We start from the raw sequence: 20334 nt of genomic DNA, 5'->3' as shown, positions 1-20334 counted from the left end.
TCCCTCCAAACTGCCAATATCCCAAACCACTCCTTTAAAGTGCAGGCATTGTACTTCCCATTTCCAGGACTCAAGTCCGACTATATGAAAATAACCGGTTTCCCTGAATCCCTTCACTAAATATTACCCTGCTCACACTCCAACAGATCGTCAGGTCCCAAGTATCATTCGTCTCCATTCACTCCTATCTAACACGCTCATGCATGCTTGCTGGAAGTCCAAGCCCCTCGCCCACAAAACCTCCTTTACCCCCTCTTTCCAACCCTTTCGAGGACGACCCCTACCCCTCTTTCCTTCCCCTATAGATTTATATGCTTTCCATGTCATTCTACTTTGATCCATTCTCTCTAAATGACCAAACCACTTCAACAACACCTCTTCTGCCCTCTGACTAATGCTTTTATTAACTCCACACCTTCTCCTAATTTCCACACTCCGAATTTTCTGCATAATATTTACACCACACATTGCCCTTAGACAGGACATCTCCACTGCCTCCAACCGTCTCCTCGCTGCTGCATTTACCACCCAAGCTTCACATCCATATAAGAGTGTTGGTACTACTATACTTTCATACATTCCCTTCTTTGCCTCCATAGATAACGTTTTTTGACTCCACATATACCTCAGTGCACCACTCACCTTTTTTCCCTCATCAATTCTATGATTAACCTCATCCTTCATAAATCCATCCGCCGACACGTCAACTCCCAAGTATCTGAAAACATTCACTTCTTCCATACTCCTCCTCCCCAATTTGATATCCAATTTTTCTTTATCTAAATCATTTGATACCCTCATCACCTTACTCTTTTCTATGTTCACTTTCAACTTTCTACCTTTACACACATTCTCAAACTCATCCACTAACCTTTGCAATTTTTCTTTAGAATCTCCCATAAGCACAGTATCATCAGCAAAAAGTAACTGTGTCAATTCCCATTTTGAATTTGATTCCCCATAATTTAATCCTACCCCTCTCCCGAACACCCTAGCATTTACTTCTTTTACAACCCCATCTATAAATATATTAAACAACCATGGTGACATTACACATCCCTGTCTAAGACCTACTTTTACCGGGAAGTATTCTCCCTCTCTTCTACACACCCTAACCTGAGCCTCACTATCCTCATAAAAGCTCTTTACAGCATTTAGTAACTTACCACCTATTCCATAAACTTGCAACATCTGCCACATTGCTCCTCTATCCACTCTATCATATGCCTTTTCTAAATCCATAAATGCAATAAAAACTTCCCTACCTTTATCTAAATACTGTTCACATATTTGCTTCAATGTAAACACTTGATCTACACATCCCCTACCCACTCTGAAGCCTCCTTGCTCATCCGCAATTCTACATTCTGTCTTACCTCTAATTCTTTCAATTATAACCCTACCGTATACTTTTCCTGGTATACTCAGTAAACTTATTCCTCTATAATTTTTACAATCTCTTTTGTCCCCTTTCCCTTTATATAAAGGGACTATATATGCTCTCTGCCAATCCCTAGGTACCTTCCCCTCTTTCATACATTTATTAAACAAAAGTACCAACCACTCCAACACTATATCCCCCCCTGCTTTTAACATTTCTGTCATGATCCCATCAGTTCCAGCTGTTTTACCCCCTTTCATTCTACGTAATGCCTCACGTACCTCCACCACACTTACATTCTGCTCTTCTTCACTCCTAAAAGATGGTATACCTCCCTGGCCAGTGCATGAAATTACCACCTCCCTTTCTTCCTCAACATTTAAAAGTTCCTCAAAATATTCTCGCCATGTACCTAATACATCCCTCTCCCCATCTACTAACTCCCCTACTCTGTTTTTAACTGACAAATCCATACTTTCCCTAGGCTTTCTTAACTTGTTTAACTCACTCCAAAATTTTTTCTTATTTTCATTAAAATTTCTTGACAGTGCCTCTCCCACTCTTTCATCTGCTCTCCTTTTGCACTCTCTCACCACTCTCTTCACCTTTCTTTTACTCTCCATATACTCTGCTCTTCTTATAACACTTCTTTGTAAAAACCTCTCGTAAGCTACCTTTTTCTCTTATCACACCCTTTACTTCATCATTCCACCAATCACTCCTCTTTCCTCCTGCCCCCAGCCTCCTATAACCACAAACTTCTGCCCCACATTCTAATACTGCATTTTTAAAACTATTCCAACCCTCTTCAACGCCCCCCACTACTCATCTTTGCACTAGCCCACCTTTCTGCCAATAGTCGCTTATATCTCGCCCGAACTTCCTCCTCCCTTAGTTTATACGCTTTCACCTCCCTCTTACTTGTTGTTGCCACCTTCCTCTTTTCCCATCTACCTCTTACTCTAACTGTAGCTACAACTAAATAATGATCTGATACATCAGTTGCCCCTCTATAAACATGTACATCCTGGAGCCTACCCATCAACCTTTTATCCACCAATACATAATCAAACAAACTACTTTCATTACGTGCTACATCATACCTTGTATATTTATTTATCCTCATTTTCATAAAATATGTATTACTTATTACCAAATTTCTTTCTACACATAGCTCAATTAAAGGCTCCCCATTTACATTTACCCCTGGCACCCCAAATTTACCTACTACTCCCTCCATAACATTTTTACCCCACTTTAGCATTGAAATCCCCAACCACCATTACTCTCACACTTGATTCAAAACTCCCCACGCATTCACTCAACATTTCCCAGAATCTCTCTCTCTCCTCTACACTTCTTTCTTCTCCAGGTGCATACACGCTTATAATAACCCACTTTTCACATCCAATCTTTATTTTACTCCACATAATCCTTGAATTTATGCATTTGTAGTCCCTCTTTTCCTGCCATAGCTTATCCTTCAACATTATTGCTACTCCTTCTTTAGCTCTAACTCTATTTGAAACCCCTGACCTAATCCCATTTATTCCTCTCCATTGAAACTCTCCCACCCCCTTCAGCTTTGTTTCACTTAAAGCCAGGACATCCAGTTTCTTCTCATTAATAACATCCACAATCATCTCTTTCTTATCATTTGCACAACATCCACGCACATTCAGACTTCCCACTTTGACAATTTTCTTCTTCTTATTCTTTTTAGTAATCTTTACAGGAAAAGGGGTTACTAGCCCATTGTTCCCGGCATTGTTATTCCTGTATAATTATTTTACATTTTTGTTTCATTCTCTTTCATGTATTATATTCTCCTTATCAATTATATTCTTTACCAATCTCATATCCATCTCTTCTCTTTCTAATATCAGCTACCAGTTGTATTTTCTGCTAGTCAAAAACTTTTCATTACATCTATATCACTCTTCCCATTTTCATCTTCCTTGTTCGGTTTGTATATCAGTCTGTCTTGCCTTACCTAGTTTTGTCCCACTTTGTCAATGGGTGTCCCGTAGCTTGATTGCTAGCGCACTCAGCTCACACACTGAGGTCCTGGGTTCGAATCTCCTCTGGTACAGCTGGAAAACATTAGGAACGTGTTTCCATAAGACACCTGCTGTCCCTGTCCCTGTTCACCCATCAGTTTAAATGGGTACCTGGGTGTAAGTCAACTGGTGTGGGTTGCATCCTGGGACAAAACTGACCTAATTTGCCCAAAATGCTCAGCATAACAAGCGGCTTTCCACATAGTAGTATGTCATTGATGTCAGCTAGGCCTGTATACCATGTACATGTTTTTTTTTTATTTCAAGAAGTTGGCCATCTCCCACTAAGGCAAGGTGACCCAAAAAGAAAGAAAATCCCCAAAAAGAAAATACTTTCATCATCATTCAACACTTTCACCTCACTCATACATAATCACTGTCTTTGTGGAGGTGCTCAGATATGACAGTTTAGAAGTTCCTCCAAACTGTCAATATTCAAACCCTTCCTTTAAAATGCAGGCATTGTACTTCCCATTTCCACAACTCAAGTCCGACTAACTGGTTTCTCTAAATCCCTTCACTAAATATTACCCTTCTCACACTCCAACAGCTTATCAGGTCCCAAAAACCATTCGTTTCCATTCAATGTTATCTAACATGCTCACACAAGCTTGTTGGAAGTCCAAGCCCCTCACCCACGAAACGTCCTTTACCCCCTCCTTCCAACCATTTCGAGGACAACCCCTACCCCTCCTTCCTTCCCCTACAGATTTATATGCTCTCCAGCTCATTGTACTTTGATCCATTCTCTCTAAATGACCAAACCAACAACCCCTCTTCAGCCCTCTGACTAATACTTTTAGTAACTCCACACCTAATTTCCGCAGTCCAAATTCTCTGAAGTACAGTGCCTGCACTCTGAAGGAGGGGTGTTAATGTTGCAGTTTAAAAACTGTAGTGTAAAGCACCCTTCTGGCAAGACAGTGATGGAGTGAATGATGGTGAAAGTTTTTCTTTTTCGGGCCACCCTGCCTTGGTGGGAATCGGCCGGTGTGATAATAAAAAAAAAAAAAAAAAATTCTTTGCATAATATATTCACCACACATTGCCCTTAGACAGGACATCTCCACTGCCTCCAGCTGCCTCCTTGCTGCAGCATTTATAAACCAAGCTTCACACCCATATAAGAGTGTTGGTACCACTATACTTTCATACATTCCCTTCTTTGCCTTCATAGATAACATTTTTTGTCTCCACAAATACCTCAATGCAATACTCACCTTTCTTCCTTCATCATTTCTATGGTTAACTTCATCCTTCATAAACCCATCCGCTGACAAGTCAACTCCCAAATATCATTTCTTCCATGCTTTCTCTCTCCAATATGATATCCAATTTTTCTTTATTTAAATTGATACCCTCAGCACCTTACTCTTATCTGTATTCACTTTCAACTTTCTACCTTTACACATGTACATGTACATGTAGTAAATAAAGATATTATTATTGTATTATTATTATTCTATGGTGGGAAAACATACCCGTGCTTTGACCAGGTGTTTTTGGACATTATGGAAACAAAGGCTCTAGTGGTATGTCACTCTTTTACCTCAAATCCACATGGAATTTCATTCACCGAAGAATCTTTTATATTAATACAGTGGACCCCCGCTTAACGATCACCTCCCAATGCGACCAATTATGTAAGTGTATTTATGTAAGTGCGTTTGTACGTGTATGTTTAGGGGTCTGAAATGGACTAATCTACATCACAATATTCCTTATGGGAACAAATTTGGTCAGTACTGGCACCTGAACATACTTCTGGAATGAAAAAATATCGTTAACTGGGGATCCACTGTATTTCCTTTATATGTTAAGGGATACCACAAAGCATATTAATTTACTCCCTTCACTATAACAGGTAGACTGGTTTGTCTTCTAAGCAGGTCAGGATGTGTGCATCCACCTTGGGAATTTCTAACTAGTTTCTTTGATTACTGAATTGTTTTGAAACTAATGTATTATTAAGATCTGCAAACTTTAAAAGTTAAATGGATGAAGAGTGAGGGGAAGGGTAGTGTGTGAGATTTGGATGTTGGAGGATTTTTTAAAAAGCGACAAGATTGTATTTTAATTATTATTATTATACTTAGTGTTAGGTGTCCAACCCATGTGGGTTGTTCAGTGCAAATAGTGGTAGAACTGTGCTGCTGTCTGCCAATCTTAAAGCATAATAATGTGTATAACTGTATGTACCAAACTATTTAAAAATGTTAAATATAATGTATGTTGATTTGGAAACCATTTTAATCTAGATTATATTTATTTCAGGAGAGAAATTGGCATTGTGAGAAGGAAATTGGCCTTAAATCAATCAGGAAGTCTGTGTCACAAGTCCAGTGCAGAGTATTATGACTCTGATGATGACTCTGATAAGGATGATTCTGGTATGTTACAGAAAGTAAATGTGTGTAGGTGCAGTTGTGTATAAAATCTGTATAGCATACACTAGAAACTTTTTAATTTTTATCAAACTGGTCATATCGCACCAAGGCAGGGTGACCTAAAAAGAAAAATTAAAGTTTCTCTCATTAAATTTAGTAATGTATACAGGAAAAGGGGTTACTAGCCTCTCGTTCCTGGCATTTTAGCCACCTCTTATGACACACATGGCTTACGGACAAAGAATTCTGTTCCACTTCCCCATTGAGAAACATGATATACAGGTCGGCCATCACTTATCAGGCAATCAGTTAGCCAGTTCCATCAGTAATCTGGCACTAATTTCAGCTAGCATAATTTCAAATTTCGGCATTATAACTGACACAGAACATTATACCGACTCAAATTTCATCATTATACTGACTCAGAAATTGTGCAGATGGTTGTAAATCCACAGCAGCAAGCCAGTGGAGGAGAAAGAAATGATGAAAATGAGGAAGATGTAGCAGAAAGTGTCTCTATTGATAGGTTAATTAAGTGTATTCTAACCTAACCACTCTGTAATCTGGCAAACTCACTAATCCAGCACACTACAGGTCCCAATGATGCCGGGTTAGTGATGGCCAACGTATACTATAATTGCTTACTCTTGCATTCTTGCCTGACACTAGGCTTCTGGGGTTATTAATGGATCAGTATTCTAAATGAGAGAGCACACACATTCTTTAATGTATTTACTGAAGGTTAGGTTGTGTGACAGCATTGTGATCTTAAATCTTCTACTTCTTTCTTTTCTTTCAGCAAACCGGCCATATCCCACCGAGGTAGGGTGGCCCAAAAAAGAAAAACGAAAGTTTATCTCTTTAAATTTAGTAATTTATACAGGAGAAGGGGTTACTAGCCCCTTGCTCCTGGCATTTTAGTCGCCTCTTGCAACACGCATAGCTTACGGAGGAAGAATTCTGTTCCACTTCCCCATGGAGATAAGAGGAAATAAACAAGAACAAGAACTAGTAAGAAAATAGAAGAAAGCCCAGAGGGGTGTGTATATATATGCTTGTACATGTATGTGTAGTGTGACCTAAGTGTAAGTAGAAGTAGCAAGACATACCTGAAACCTTGCATGTTCATGAGACAGAAAAATGGACACCAGCAATCCTACCATCATGTAAAACAATTACAAGCTTACGTTTTAAACTCATTTGGCAGGATGGTAGTACCTCCCTGGGTGGTTACTGTCTACCAACCTACTACCTAGAAAATCTTTTACTTCTTTCTTCTTCTTTCAGCACACCGGCCGCATCCCACCGAGGCAGGGTGGCCCAAAAAGAAAAACAAAAGTTTCTCTTTTTAAATTTAGTAATTTATACAGGAGAAGGGGCTACTAGCCCCTTGCTCCTGGCATTTTAGTCGCCTCTTACAACACGCATGGCTTACGGAGGAAGAATTCTGTTCCACTTCCCCATAGAGATAAGAGGAAATAAACAAGAACAAGAATTAGAAAGAAAATAGAAGAAAGCCCAGAGGGGTGTGTATATATATGCTTGTACATGTATGTGTAGTGTGACCTAAGTGTAAGTAGAAGTAGCAAGACGTACCTGTCATCTTGCATATTTATGAAACAGACAAAAGACACCAGCAATCCTACCATCATGTAAAACAATTACAGGCTTTCATTTTACGCTCGCTTGGCAGGACAGTAGTACCTCCCTGGGTGGTTGCTGTCTACCAACCTTCTACCTAGAAAATCTTTTACTTATTCTCTCCATTTTAGAAAAAAAGATCTTGATGTGATAACCATTTGTAGAAACAAGAGCTCATTCTGAATTCAGAATTTCTGAAAGCATGATCTTCCTCAGAAAAATTTGATGATTAAAATTCAGTTTTTTGCTCTTATGTAGAAAATTCTTAAGTCTCACCATTATTGCTGAACATGAGTAATTGTGCACACTATTCCTGAGTTTAAAAATTCCGAAATGTATTTTTCAGATATTGATGACAGTTCAGTGATAGATGATGAAGCAGAGCCAGGTGAACCAAGTCGTCCTAGCACTCCACCTTCACTGCCATCACCGATGGTTGGCTCTCACCTCACCCATAGTCCAAGCATGTCCTCAGCACAAGCTAGGGCTTGCAATGTCTCTTTGTCAACCTCCCTTGCAGCTCCTCGTCAGCAAAGGATGGTTGGAATCAAAGGAACATCTAAGGTAAGTGTGATAATTTCACTTACATTTTGTAATATACTGGATTTTGTTTCATCGTGATAGTTTGAAGAGCTGTATATACTTTCTGTTGATGTATTCATTGAAAAACTGATTTTGCCTAACCTATTAGGCCTGCAGATGTTCAATTTTCTACATTGTATGCAAAGCTATTAAATACCCTGTGGCAAAGTCATTTGTTCAGTGTGATTTGAAAAACATCATCTGAAATATTTTAAATTAGCAGAGATGCTTAAAATGTTTGCCATGAACCACATTGCAGTGCTTTAAATGATTTATTAATTAATTTCTGACAGATGCTAGTGAGAGTCACTGAGGAACAAAAGGGAATGTGCATTAGCACTTTGCATTTTGTGCAGATGTTTTGTGTGGTGTTGTAAAGTTTTTTCTTTGAGTATTTGGTAAACATGTTATCTACTAATTCTGCTTTCTCTTGGTAGTCAATCTCTTAGTGCTAGCTACTCACTTTCCAACATTGGACCTGCTGATTAGGAGCTTACGGAAACTGTACAGTAATTTTGAATTACAAATATGTATTAAGTATAGAATTACTGTACATGCAACACTGTAATTTGTGTTGTACTGTTTCCTTTGATATCTTATTAGTACAGTACTGATAGCTGAAAAAAAAAGCTGTATAATAGTGTAAATGATGCCTGTATATAGAGTACACTCAGTATAGCATCAGAAAAAAAAAATGCAGTCATACACATGAGACAGCAGCAGTGAATGGGCTGGAGGTAATGCCTGTTCTTGTCTCAGGGTTTGATTATTTATTAAATATCAGTAGTTTATTTATTAAGAACTTTTAAATCATTTTGTCTTTTTTAAAGGAGGAACACAAACAGAAGCGAATAGATTCTTTTTTCACCCGGGTGAGCAAAACTCCGCAGAGAATATTAACTGACCAGCAAGATCCAGCTCCTGCCATTGCTGATGAAGCCAAAGCAGCTAAGCCAGAAAAGGAAGGTTAGTTGATTCATCATAACAAGTGTCATTTGTCGTGAAAAGCTGAGTAGCTAGTGAAAGTTTTCATCATTACCTTCATTAATGAACTTCAAAGTTTTGGGCAGTGGGGAGGGGGTGTTTTGATGACAATGGAAGGCTCTTCATATAAAGAATTGGCACTACCCCTCCTTTGGATTGAACCTTGTTACCTCCTGTTCCCCAGGTGCTGTAGTCCAGGACTTCTATTAAAGAAAAAAAAAATAATTTATTCATTTAAGAAAAATGGCATCCATTCTTAAAATGCAGCTAGTGACACTAAAAGGATATTTATATTGTACTGTACAATATTTAATTTCTATCTTTCCAGACTTTGTTCAGCTAAAAACTAGTTATTAATGCAACACTTGTATAAGGTGGTGTGCATGTAACTACATTTTGTACATTATCATTCATTCATTCTTGAAAACCTCACTCTGTTGGTCACTCAAGCCTAATTGTTTACCCCAAAACTTGTAGCATTCATCTTATGTTACTACCACATAAATCTGTATTCAGAATAGCAATCACTGAATTAACCCTTTCACTGTCGAGACCCCTTCTCACAAACTTGCTCTTAGTGTCGAAGAATTTAAAAAAAAAATTCTTTTGATAGACAATCTTTACTCAATGGTAATGACTCCAAAAGTACGAAATTTGATGGAAAACTTAGAATTACTCTCTCGCGAAGTTAGTGGTCTAGGATATATATACGCATCGGCAATTTTGCCCACGTTGATTCCTATTTTCAGCCAATGCCATTGTTCCAGTCGGCCAAACTCATAGCTATTTCTCTAGAACTCAGTTTGTTCTATCGACTGAGTACAAGAAACTGCCCATTTACCGATTTCAACTACCAAATAAAGTGGTCAGAAATTGGCAATTTGGCCAATTTCATGCAAATTTCAAAAGATGCGAACTTCAAAATAGGGTTCGGAATAAACAGTGCAGACATTTCTGGCACTAAAATAACATTTTCTCTTCATTAGCCACGTGTCCAGACCCCTCTTATACTATTACTTTCCATTTTGAATTTTTATTCACACAAAAAATAGAAGATTTACTGTTATGCAGACTACTACATTATTATATAATTGCATAAATAGTGCCAACCCATTTGTGACTGCATATTAGACCTGCCAGTTAGACATGTATTGGATGGTGACTGTCATTTGTTTACCCTTGAACATCAGCAAAAATCAAACATTTCCACTAATTTGAGCTCAATTTCAAGGTACTTCTCATTATGAAACCAATCAAAATTATCTCTTTCTTTAATATACCTTCTATTCTATCAAATGAGACCAAGAAAATGAGAATACAACCATAAATACCATATGAAAATGCACCTCAAAGTTGGTGTTTTAATCCAAAAAACATGGAGTTTTTTTCTCATACTCTGCGTGCTGCAGGTTGTTTTTCATAATGCGCGCACTGACCTCGCAGATCCATTCTCTCACATGTAGGTCTACCAGCTTTCTCCTGCTAGATTTGAAGCCATTAGAATTTTTGGGTATTAATACACCAACACTGGCTTGTAAGCTGTACCTATATGCCACTGACAGTGAAAGGGTTAACCCATTCACTGTCGTGACCCCTGCTTACAAACTTATTCTCAGTGTCAAAGATTTTTAAAGAGAAAATTTTTTTTTTCTTATGAAATGAAAGAGAATCTTTTCCCAATGGTAATGAAACAAAAAATATGAAATTTGATGGAATTATGGAATTACGTGGTCGCAGAGTTAGCAGTCTCGGCCTATTTTCAGCAAATTCCATTGTCCCAGTCGACCAAACTCATAGCTATTTTGCTAGAATTCCTTTTGTTCTATCGATTGAGTACAAAAAAGCACCCATTCACCTATTTCAACTACCCAATAAAGTGATCAGAAATTGCTAATTTGGCCAATTTCATACAAAATTCAAGGAAGACCAGTTTCAAAATAGGGTCCAGAATTAACAGTGGAAACATTCCTAGCACTAAAATAACATTTTCTCTGTTCATTAGTCACATCTCCAGGCCCCTCTTTTATTATGCTTTCTTTTCCATAAAAAATAGAAGATTTATTGTTATGCAGACTACTGCATTATTGTAAAAATGGTATAAATTTTATCAGCGCATTTGTGAAAGGATATTAGACCCACCAGTTGACATTATTGTACGTGTGACATGATTCGTTTGCTCTTGAACATTGGCAAAAATTGAACATTTCCACTTTTTGAGCTCAATTTTAAGTACTTTTAGTTTGTAAGTGATTCACAGTTGTCTCTATTTCTGTAACGTAACTTCCATTCTGTTAAATGAGACCAAGAACATAAGAATACAACTGTAATAGCATACAAAAATGCACCGCAAAGTCGCTGTTTTAAACCAAAAACACTTTTTTTTCTCATGCACTGCATGCTGCAGGATGTTTTTTATACTGCACACACTGACCATTCAGACCCATTCTCTCATATGTAGACCTACCAGCTATCTCCTGCAAGACTTGAAGTTGCTAGAATTTTGGTGTATTATGGGACTGACACTGGCTTGCAAGCTGTAATATTACAGGACCGACAGTGAAAGGGTTAACTTCTGTAATACATTTCTGAGATTAATGTTTCTACACACATTTTTTTTTGTTTTATTTTTACACACTGGCTGTCACCCACTGAGGTAGGGTGACTCGAGAAAGAAACACTTTCACCATTATTCACACTATCACTGTCTTGCCAGAGGTGCGTAGATATATCAGTGAAGATGTCCCTCCAAACAGGAAATGTCTCTTAACCCTTCCTTTAGATAAAATATAGCTAAATTAACATCTTGGTTATTTCCATTATTAAGAGCATGATGCTGTATTACTCCTTTACATTTAGACACCCTATCTCAGCGGGACTCAGCTGGTGTGCTAAATTAATTTAATGAGACATGCAAAATTCAATATCAATGAAGAAAGGGAGGCAGTAATTTCATGCACTGGTCAGGGAGGTATAACATCTTTTAGGAGTAAAGAAAAGCAGGGTGAGTGTGGGAGAGGTGCATGAGGCATTATTTAGAATGAGAGGGGGTAAATCAGCTAGAACTGATGGGATCATGACAGAAATGTTAAAAGCAGGGGAAAGGATATTGTGTTGGAGTGGTTGGCATTTTTGTTTAATAAATGCATGAGAGAAAGGTACCTACAGATTGGCAGAGAGCATGTACAGTTACTTTATATGAAGGGAAGGGGGACAAAAGAGATTGTAAAATTATAGGGGAATAAGTTTACCGAGTATACCAGGTAAAGCGTACAGTAGGGTTTATTACTGAAAGAATTAGAGGTAAGATAGAGAGTAGGATTTCAGATGAGCAAGGAGGCTCTAGAATGGGTAGGGGATGTGTAGCTCAAGTGTTTACATTGAAGCATATATGTGAACAGTATTTAGATAAAGGTAGGGAAGTTTTCATTGCATTTATGGATTTAGAAAAGGCATATGATAGATTGGATAGGGGAGCAATGTGGCAGATGTTGCAAGTATATAGAATAGGTAGTAAGTTACTAAATGCTGTAAAGAGTTTTTATGAGGATAGGCTCAGGTTAGGGTGTGTAGAAGAGAGGGAGATTACTTCCCTGTAAAAGTTTAATATATTTATAAATGGGGTTGTAAAAGAAGTAAATATGTTGGAGAGAGGGGTGGGATTAAATTATGGGGAATTAAATACAAAATGGGAGTTGACACAGTTACTTTTTGCTGATGATACTGTACTTAGGGGAGATTCTAAAGAAAAGTTGCTAAGGTTAGTGGACAAGTTTGGGTGTGTGTGCAAAGGTAGAAAGTTGAAAGTGAACATAGATAAGAGTAAGATGATGAGGGTATCAAATGATTTAGATAAAGAAAAATTGGATATCACATTGGAGAGACTTGAGTATGGAAGAAGTGAATGTTCTCTGATATTTGGGAGTTGACGTGTCAGTGGATGGGTTTATGAAGGATGAGGTTAACCATAGAGTTGGTGAAGAAAAAAGGTGAGTGGTGCATTGTGGTATATATGGAGACAAAAAAACTTTATCTATGGAGGCAAAGAAGGAAATGTATGAAAGTGCAGTGGTACTAACACTCTTATATGGGTGTGAAGCTTGGGTTGTAAATGCTGCAGCGAGGAAGCAGCTGGAGGCAGTGGAACTGTCCTGTCTAAGGGCAATGTGTGGTGTAAATATTATGCAAAAAATTAGGAGTGTGGAAATTAGGAGGTGTGGAGTTAATAAAAGTATTAGAGGGCTGAAGAGGGGTTGTTGAGGTGGTTTGGTCATTTAGAGAGAATGGATCAAAGTAGAATGACATGGAGAGCATATAAATCTCTAGGGGAAGGAAGGCGGGGTAGGGGTCGTCCTCATGAAGGTTGGGAGGGAAGGGGTAATGGAGGTTTTGTGGGTATGGGGCTTGGACTTCCAGCAAGCGTGCATGAGCGTATTAGATAGGAGGGAATGGAGACGAATGGTTTTTGGGACCTGACGAGCTATTGGAGTGTGAGCAGAGTAATATTTAGTGAAGGGATTCAGGGAAACTGGTTATTTTTATATAGTTGGACTTGAGTACTGGAAATGGGAAGTACAATGCCTGCACTTTAAAGGAGGGGTTTGGGATATTGGCAGTTTGGAGGGATATGTTATGTATCTATATATGCTACTAAACTGTTGTATCTGCAAAAACAGTGATTATATGTGAGTGAAGTGAAAGTGTTGAATGATGGATATATGTTCTTTTTGGGGATTTTCTTTCTTTTTGGGTCACCCTGCCCCGGTGAGAGACAACTGACTTGTTGAAAAAAAAAAAAATACACAACTAGCTCACACTATGGAGAAGAGATTTTCGACAATGTTTTGGTTTGATAGACCCAGCCATGGGTTTTCCATGATCTGTTCCAACCATGGTATTTTGATTTTTTTGTTTTAACATGTTGTCTGTTTTCTCTCACCAAGGCAGGGTGACCTGAAAAAGAATCACTTTCACCATCATTTACATTTTTTTTAACACTATCACTGTCTCGTCAGAGGCACACAGATACGACAGATTAGATGTCCCTCTAAACAGCAAATATCCCAAACCCCTTCTAATTAATAATACTGTCAGTGTTAATGCACTACTCTTAACAGACTCTGCTCAGGAGACTCCCAAGAAGCGTGGACCTGGGCGGCCTCCAAAACGTCTTCGTACTCTCTCTGGACCATCAGTGAGCCCACCAGCGAAGAAATGTGCGTTTTACTTACATATTCTAATATGCAAGTGTGTACATATTTTGCCTCAATATATTCATGGAATTCTATATATTTTTGTTTTTGTATTTTGCATTTTTTAATTAGGCTAAATCCTGATATTGTAGCTCTAGTACAGTGGACCCCCGATTATCGGCCAGCTCGGTTATCGGCGAGTTTTTCAGCACCTGGTTATCGGCCGTTTGCTCGGTTATCGGCGGTTTTGGACGTGTCCATCCGCTGGCTGGGGCAGCTTGCGCTTCAGTTTGGCTTTCTCTCGGTGGCTGAGGAGGCTTCTGCTCATACATCCAAACATTTTACTTGTTTACCATTGTTTTTAGTGGTTTTTCTTGCAGTGCAACTGTGAAATAAGTAACCATGGCTCCAAAGAAAGTTCCTAGTAAAGTTCCTGTGGTAAAGAAAGTGAGAAACACCATGGAATTTAAGCGTGAAGTGATCGAAAAGTTTGAGAGTAGTATGAAGGTGATGGAACTTGCCAGGATGTACAGCAAGAATAAATCAACAATTACATCCATCCTGGCAAAGAAAGAACAAATCAAAGATGCTAATGTTGCAAAAGGAGTAGCTTTTCTAACTAAACAAAGGACACCAATAATGGAAGAGATGGAAAAGTTGTTATTATTGTTGATTAAGGAAAAAGAATTAGTGGGAGACAGTGTAGTGGAGTTTACTATTTGTGAAAAGGCAAAGTAGTTGCATGAGGATCTTGCAAAGAAAATGCCTGGAACAAGTGCTGCAGTTTGTGAATTTAGGGCCAGCAAAGGATGGTTTGATAGATTTAAGAAGTGTAGTGGCATACACAGTGTTGTAAGGCATGGTGAGGCTGCAAGTTCTGACAAATGTGCAGCTGAACAGTATGTTCACGAATTCCAGGACTATGTAAAGACTGAAGGATTCGAACCCCAACAAGTTTTCAATTGTGACGAAATAGGCCTGTTTTGGAAGAAAATGCCAAAGAGGACCTACATTACCCAGGAGGAAAAGGCACTGCCAGGGCACAAGCCTATGAAACACAGGCTTACTCTTTTGTTGTGTGGTAATGCTAGTGGGGATTTCAAAGTGAAGCCTTTACTTGTGTATCACTCAGAAAATCCCAGAGTGTTTAAGAAAAACAATGTCATGAAGAATAGATTGTGTGTGATGTGGAAAGCTAATCATAAGACATGGATCACAAGGCAAATTTTCAGAGTGGGTTAATGATGTGTTTAGCCCAAGTGTGAAAAAATACCTCCTGGAAAAGAAATTGCCACTCAAGTGCCTCCTGTTGCTGGACAGTGCTCCTGCACATCCTCCAGACTTGGAAACCAAGTGTTTAGGGACTTGAGTTTTATAAAAGTGAAGTTCTTGCCTCCTAACACCACTCTTCTTCAGCCCATGGACCAGCAGGTCATTTCTAACTTCAAAAAACTCTACACAAAAGCAGTGCTTCAAAAGTGCTTTGAAGTGACCGCGGACACTCAGTTGACCCTAAGAGAGTTCTGGAGGAATCACTTCACTATCCTCCATTGCATAAGCTTTATAGGTAAGGCTTGGGAGGGAGTGACTTCCAGGACTTTGAACTCTGCTTGGAGAAAACTGTGCCAAATTGTCCAAGAGGGATTTTGAAGGGTGTGACACTCACCGTGACCCTGACCCTGTCGACCCTGTGGACTCTATTGTGTCTTTGGGGAAGTTCCTGGGGTTGGAGGTGAGTGGTGAGGATGTGGAAGAGTTGGTGGAGGACCACAGGGAAGAGCTTACCACTGAAGAGCTGCAAGAGCTTCAACTTGAACAGCAACAGATTGCAGCTGAGGAACTTGCTTCAGAGGAGGAGGAAGAGGGAGTGAAGGAGGTGCCTTCTTCAGAGATTAAAGAGGTGTGTGCAATGTGGCCCAGGGTGCAAGCTTTTGTAGAGAAACACCACCCAGACAAAGCTGAAACAAGCCATATCTGCAACATGTTTAGTGACAAAACCCTGTCCCACTTCAGGGAAATCTTAGAGATGCCAGAAACAGAGATCTCTGGACAGTTATTTTGTGAGACAGGGGTCCAGTGACTCTCAGGCTGGTTCTAGCAGCATTAAAAGACAGAGAAGGGAAGTAATCCCAGAGAAGGCATTACTACCTAAAGTCTTCATGGAGGGGGATTCCCCTTCCAAACACTAACTCCTCCCTCTTTCCTCCTCCCTATCTTCCAGAAGCCAGCATTAGCCTTCAATAAAGGTATGTAATACTTACATACTTATAAAAAAAATTATTTTTTTTTTGTGAATATTTTTGTTGGGAACGAATTAATTTTATTTCCATTAATTCTTATGGGAAATATTAATTTGGTCATCAGCCATTTCGGTTATCAGCCGACCTTCAGGAACGGATTACGGCCGGTAACCGGGGGTCCACTGTACTTTCATTAACCTATTTTTTATCCGTCACTCCTATGCCCAGACTTTTCACCTGTTCTGCAGTTTGCTTACAATTATATTAAATACCTGTATTTCCACAAATTTCTGATATGCAGTCATTGCAAATCTTGCTTTTTTTTTTTTTATAGTTTCCATATATCCCAGGGTGAAATATTTTTCACCAATATTTATGTACTTTATTACATAGTGCATAATATCATTTAATAGAATTTTGTTATACACTGTCCTTGTACATATAAATTAGTGTTTTACTTGGATTAACAACAGACACAACATCAATGAGAAGAGTGTTACGTGATCATATGTGAAGAGCGTGTATGCAACTTGCACATTTGCAAGAGAAAGTCGTGGAAGTGGCAGTGGAAGAGAAAAAGATGTGTAGTTTTATGGGCTGGATGTGATGTGAGGTCAAGAGTGGGGTAGAGTGAGAGCTTTCCTTGATTTGAAAGCATCATGCTAGACATTTGTGAAAAAGTTGTAGAGCTGAAGTAGCCAAAAAGTGAAATACTTTAATTCTGAACTATTAAAAAAAAAAAAAAAAAATTTTTTTTGAGGAACTCTTGGCGAAATATGAAGTTTCCAAGGCAAATCAGAGATGATTTGTGTGATGTAATAAGCTGAAGCTGTGTCTGTAGAATTGAATTTGTCTATTTCCTAAGTGCTTTAAAAAGAGAAGGAACTCCAATCACATAAGAGAATTAAAAATGTGCTCCACAGAAGAGGAATCAAGATTAGTGTACTACAAAACAAGACTTGAAAAAAGCCTCATAAGTGTTATGACTGAAGTATAGAGTAGTACAGTGTGGAGTCACTGGTATAAAAATCAGTAAAATTGCATATTCTGTGAAGATCATTAATAAGAGTTGGGGAATGAGTTAGAAGCTAAGTTATCTACAACAGTGGAAATTGATCAGTTAGAGGAATCTCAAAAGTTAGTTTGAAGAGAAGAGGTGGACAGTGAAAGGATAATGGTTTGAAGAGTATAACTTTGTGCCATGTTTTGCAAAAAGCTCAGGAAATAACCAAAGCAGTAAGAAAGGATTCACATTAATCTTAAATCAAGGTGTATTAAACAGGAATGAGGTAAGAGGGAAAAGTTATCAGTAGAAAAGCCTAGTAGAACTGACTAAAAAGAATTTGGTGTTCAAGGGAAGAAACTTATCATTAAGAAGGGATTCAGACTTGAGGCACCATAGTAAAAGTGAATGCAAATGAAGGATTGGAACAGTTACCATTCTTGAAGAAAAATATTGTTAAGGAAAGAGGAAGGTCAAAATATGCACAAGCTCTAACTTTGAACATTAAAGGGAATACAATTTTAATTGTTTTCCTTTTTGATGTTTAACATAAATGTGACTTAGCAAGGAATAGGATTGATTAAGAGAGAGAGAGAAATCTGGAAGACTGGAATCATTATTGATATATTACAAGAAAAGTGCCCAATAGGTGAGCTTCATCAAAGGATGATGCATATATTGAAATACAGGTTGGCCATCACTAATCCGGCAGTCAGTAATCCAGCACTAATTTCGGCTAGGATAATTTCAAATTTCCGGGGTCACCACACCAACCTGCCACTACGTTTTGGTAGCGGTACTTGCTTCATAAGTAATTCCAGTTTCTTTTTTACCATTTATTGTTATAACCTGCTCACTTTTAGCCCTAGCCATGGTTTCAATGAATAAAAGAAATGCTTTTCGTTGTATAAAGCACATAACCCATATAGTGTCCATTAAAGATAAGATGGCTTTGAAGCCACTGTAGGTCGCCATGACCTCAACCCACTCAGATGTGCTGTGACTGGTAAATTTGGGCATACATAAGAGAGAATAGGCTTGTGTGGTTAGTGTGTGCTATACAAAAAGAATCCTGCAGCACTCGGTACATAATGAGAAAAAACGGTGACAGTACTTTTGGTGTAAAACCTACTTTGCAGTGTATTTTAGTATGGTTGTATTCTTATTTTTTTTGGTCTCCATTGATAGAATGGAAGATATATTACAGAAATAGATATAATTTTGATTGGTTTCATGCCAGACAGTATCTTAAAATTGAGCTCAAAGTAGCAGAAATGCAGAAATGTTCGATTTTTGCCAATATTCAAGAGTAAACAAATGACATTATCATCCAATACATGCCCAACTGGCCAGTCTAATGTGCAGTCACAAATGGTTTGACATTATTTATACAATTATTGCAAAATGCAGTAGTCTGCATAACAGTAAATCTTTTTTTTTTGTGTGTGAATAAAAATTCGAAATGGAAAGCAAGTGTAATATAAGAGGGGCCTAGAGACCTGACTAATGAACAGAGAAAAATGTTGTCTTAGTGCTAGGAATGTCTGCATTGTTTATTCTGGACCCTGTTTCAAAATTGGTACCTCTTCCAATTGGTGCGAAATTGGCCAAATTACCGATTTCTGACTATTGGGTAGTTGAAATAGGTAAATGAGCGGTTTCTTGTACTCAGTCGACAGAATAGAAGGATTACTAGTGAAATAACTGAGTTTGGTAGACTGGAACAATGGAATTTGCCAAAAAATAGGGTGTAAATTGGGTGAAATCACTGATGCGTAAATATCACCGTTGGGTTAAGTGTACAGTGGATCCTCGGGTAATGACATTAATCCATTTCAGAGAGCTTGTCTTTAACCGATTTTGTCGTTAGCCGAATTAATTTTCCCCATAAGAGATAATGGAAATCTAATTAATCCATTCGTCACCCAAAAGTATTAAATAAAATATTATTTTATATGAAATATACATTTCCCTACACAGAAAACAATGAGACATGCTGAATAAACATTACTGAAATGACACTTACCTTTATTGAGGACTTACTGATGAGTGATGAGATGGGAGGAGGGCAGAGGATGGAGGAGTTTATAATTGTTTGGAAGGGGAATCCCCTTCCATAAAGACTTGAGGTAATAAGTCCTTTTCTGGGGTTGCCTTCCTTCTTTGTTTCTTAATGCCACTAGGACCAGCTTGAGAGTCGCTGGACCCCTGTTGCCCCAAAAATCTGTTCAGAGAGCTCTGTTTCTAGTGTGTCTTTCAAGATTTCCCTAAAAATGGGACACGTTGCCAATACGGCCTGCAACAGCTGTGTCAGGGTAATGTTCATCCATAAATGCTTGCACCTTTGTCCACATTGTACAAATGTCCTTAATCTTTGATGAAAGCACCTTCCTCCATCTCTATTCCTCCTCTGAAGGAAATTCCTGAGCTATGGTCTGTTGCTGTTGCTGTTGCACCTCAAGCTCTTGCAGCTCTGTAGTGGTTAGCTCTTCATTGTCGTCCTCCACCAACTCTTCCACATCCTCGCCACTAACCTCCAACCCCATGGACTTCCCCAAAGACACAATAGATTCCACAACTGGCACAGACTCCTCAGGGTCAGCCTCAAACCCTTCAAAATCCCTCTCTTGTACACATTCTGGCCACAATTTTCTCTAAGCAGAGTTCAGAATCCTGCAAGTCACTCCCCCCCAAGCCTTACCTATAAGGTTTACGCAACTGAGGATACTGAAGTGATCTTTCCAGAACTCTCTTAGGGTCTTTTCAGTGTCTGAGGTCACTTCAAAGCACTTTTGAAACACTGCTTTGGTGTACAGTTTTTTGAAATTTGAAATGACCTGCTGGTCCATGGGCTGGAGGAGAGGAGT

At 38.6% G+C, this 20334-nt stretch overlaps 1 protein-coding gene across 8 annotated transcripts in view; it reads left to right on the top strand.

Annotated features, from left to right (window-relative positions):
- Positions 1–20334, top strand: part of Br140 (bromodomain-containing protein 140) — a gene marked incomplete at its 5' end in the record, with an annotated part of 104002 nt that overhangs the window by 52158 nt on the left and 31510 nt on the right. For all 8 annotated transcript variants that reach the window (XR_011393180.1, XM_070094327.1, XM_070094332.1 and 5 more), the window contains 4 exon segments: positions 5716–5831; positions 7816–8033; positions 8882–9017; positions 14150–14248. Coding sequence is in view for 7 of the 8 variants with exons in the window: in XM_070094327.1 (XP_069950428.1) it covers positions 5716–5831; positions 7816–8033; positions 8882–9017; positions 14150–14248 (569 nt within the window).

The sequence above is a fragment of the Cherax quadricarinatus genome, chromosome 45, assembly GCF_038502225.1.
Source record: "Cherax quadricarinatus isolate ZL_2023a chromosome 45, ASM3850222v1, whole genome shotgun sequence".
NCBI classification, from domain to species: Eukaryota; Metazoa; Arthropoda; class Malacostraca; order Decapoda; family Parastacidae; genus Cherax; species Cherax quadricarinatus.
The sequence above is the reverse complement of the archived record's forward strand: the minus strand, read 5'-3'. Positions and strand labels throughout refer to the sequence as shown.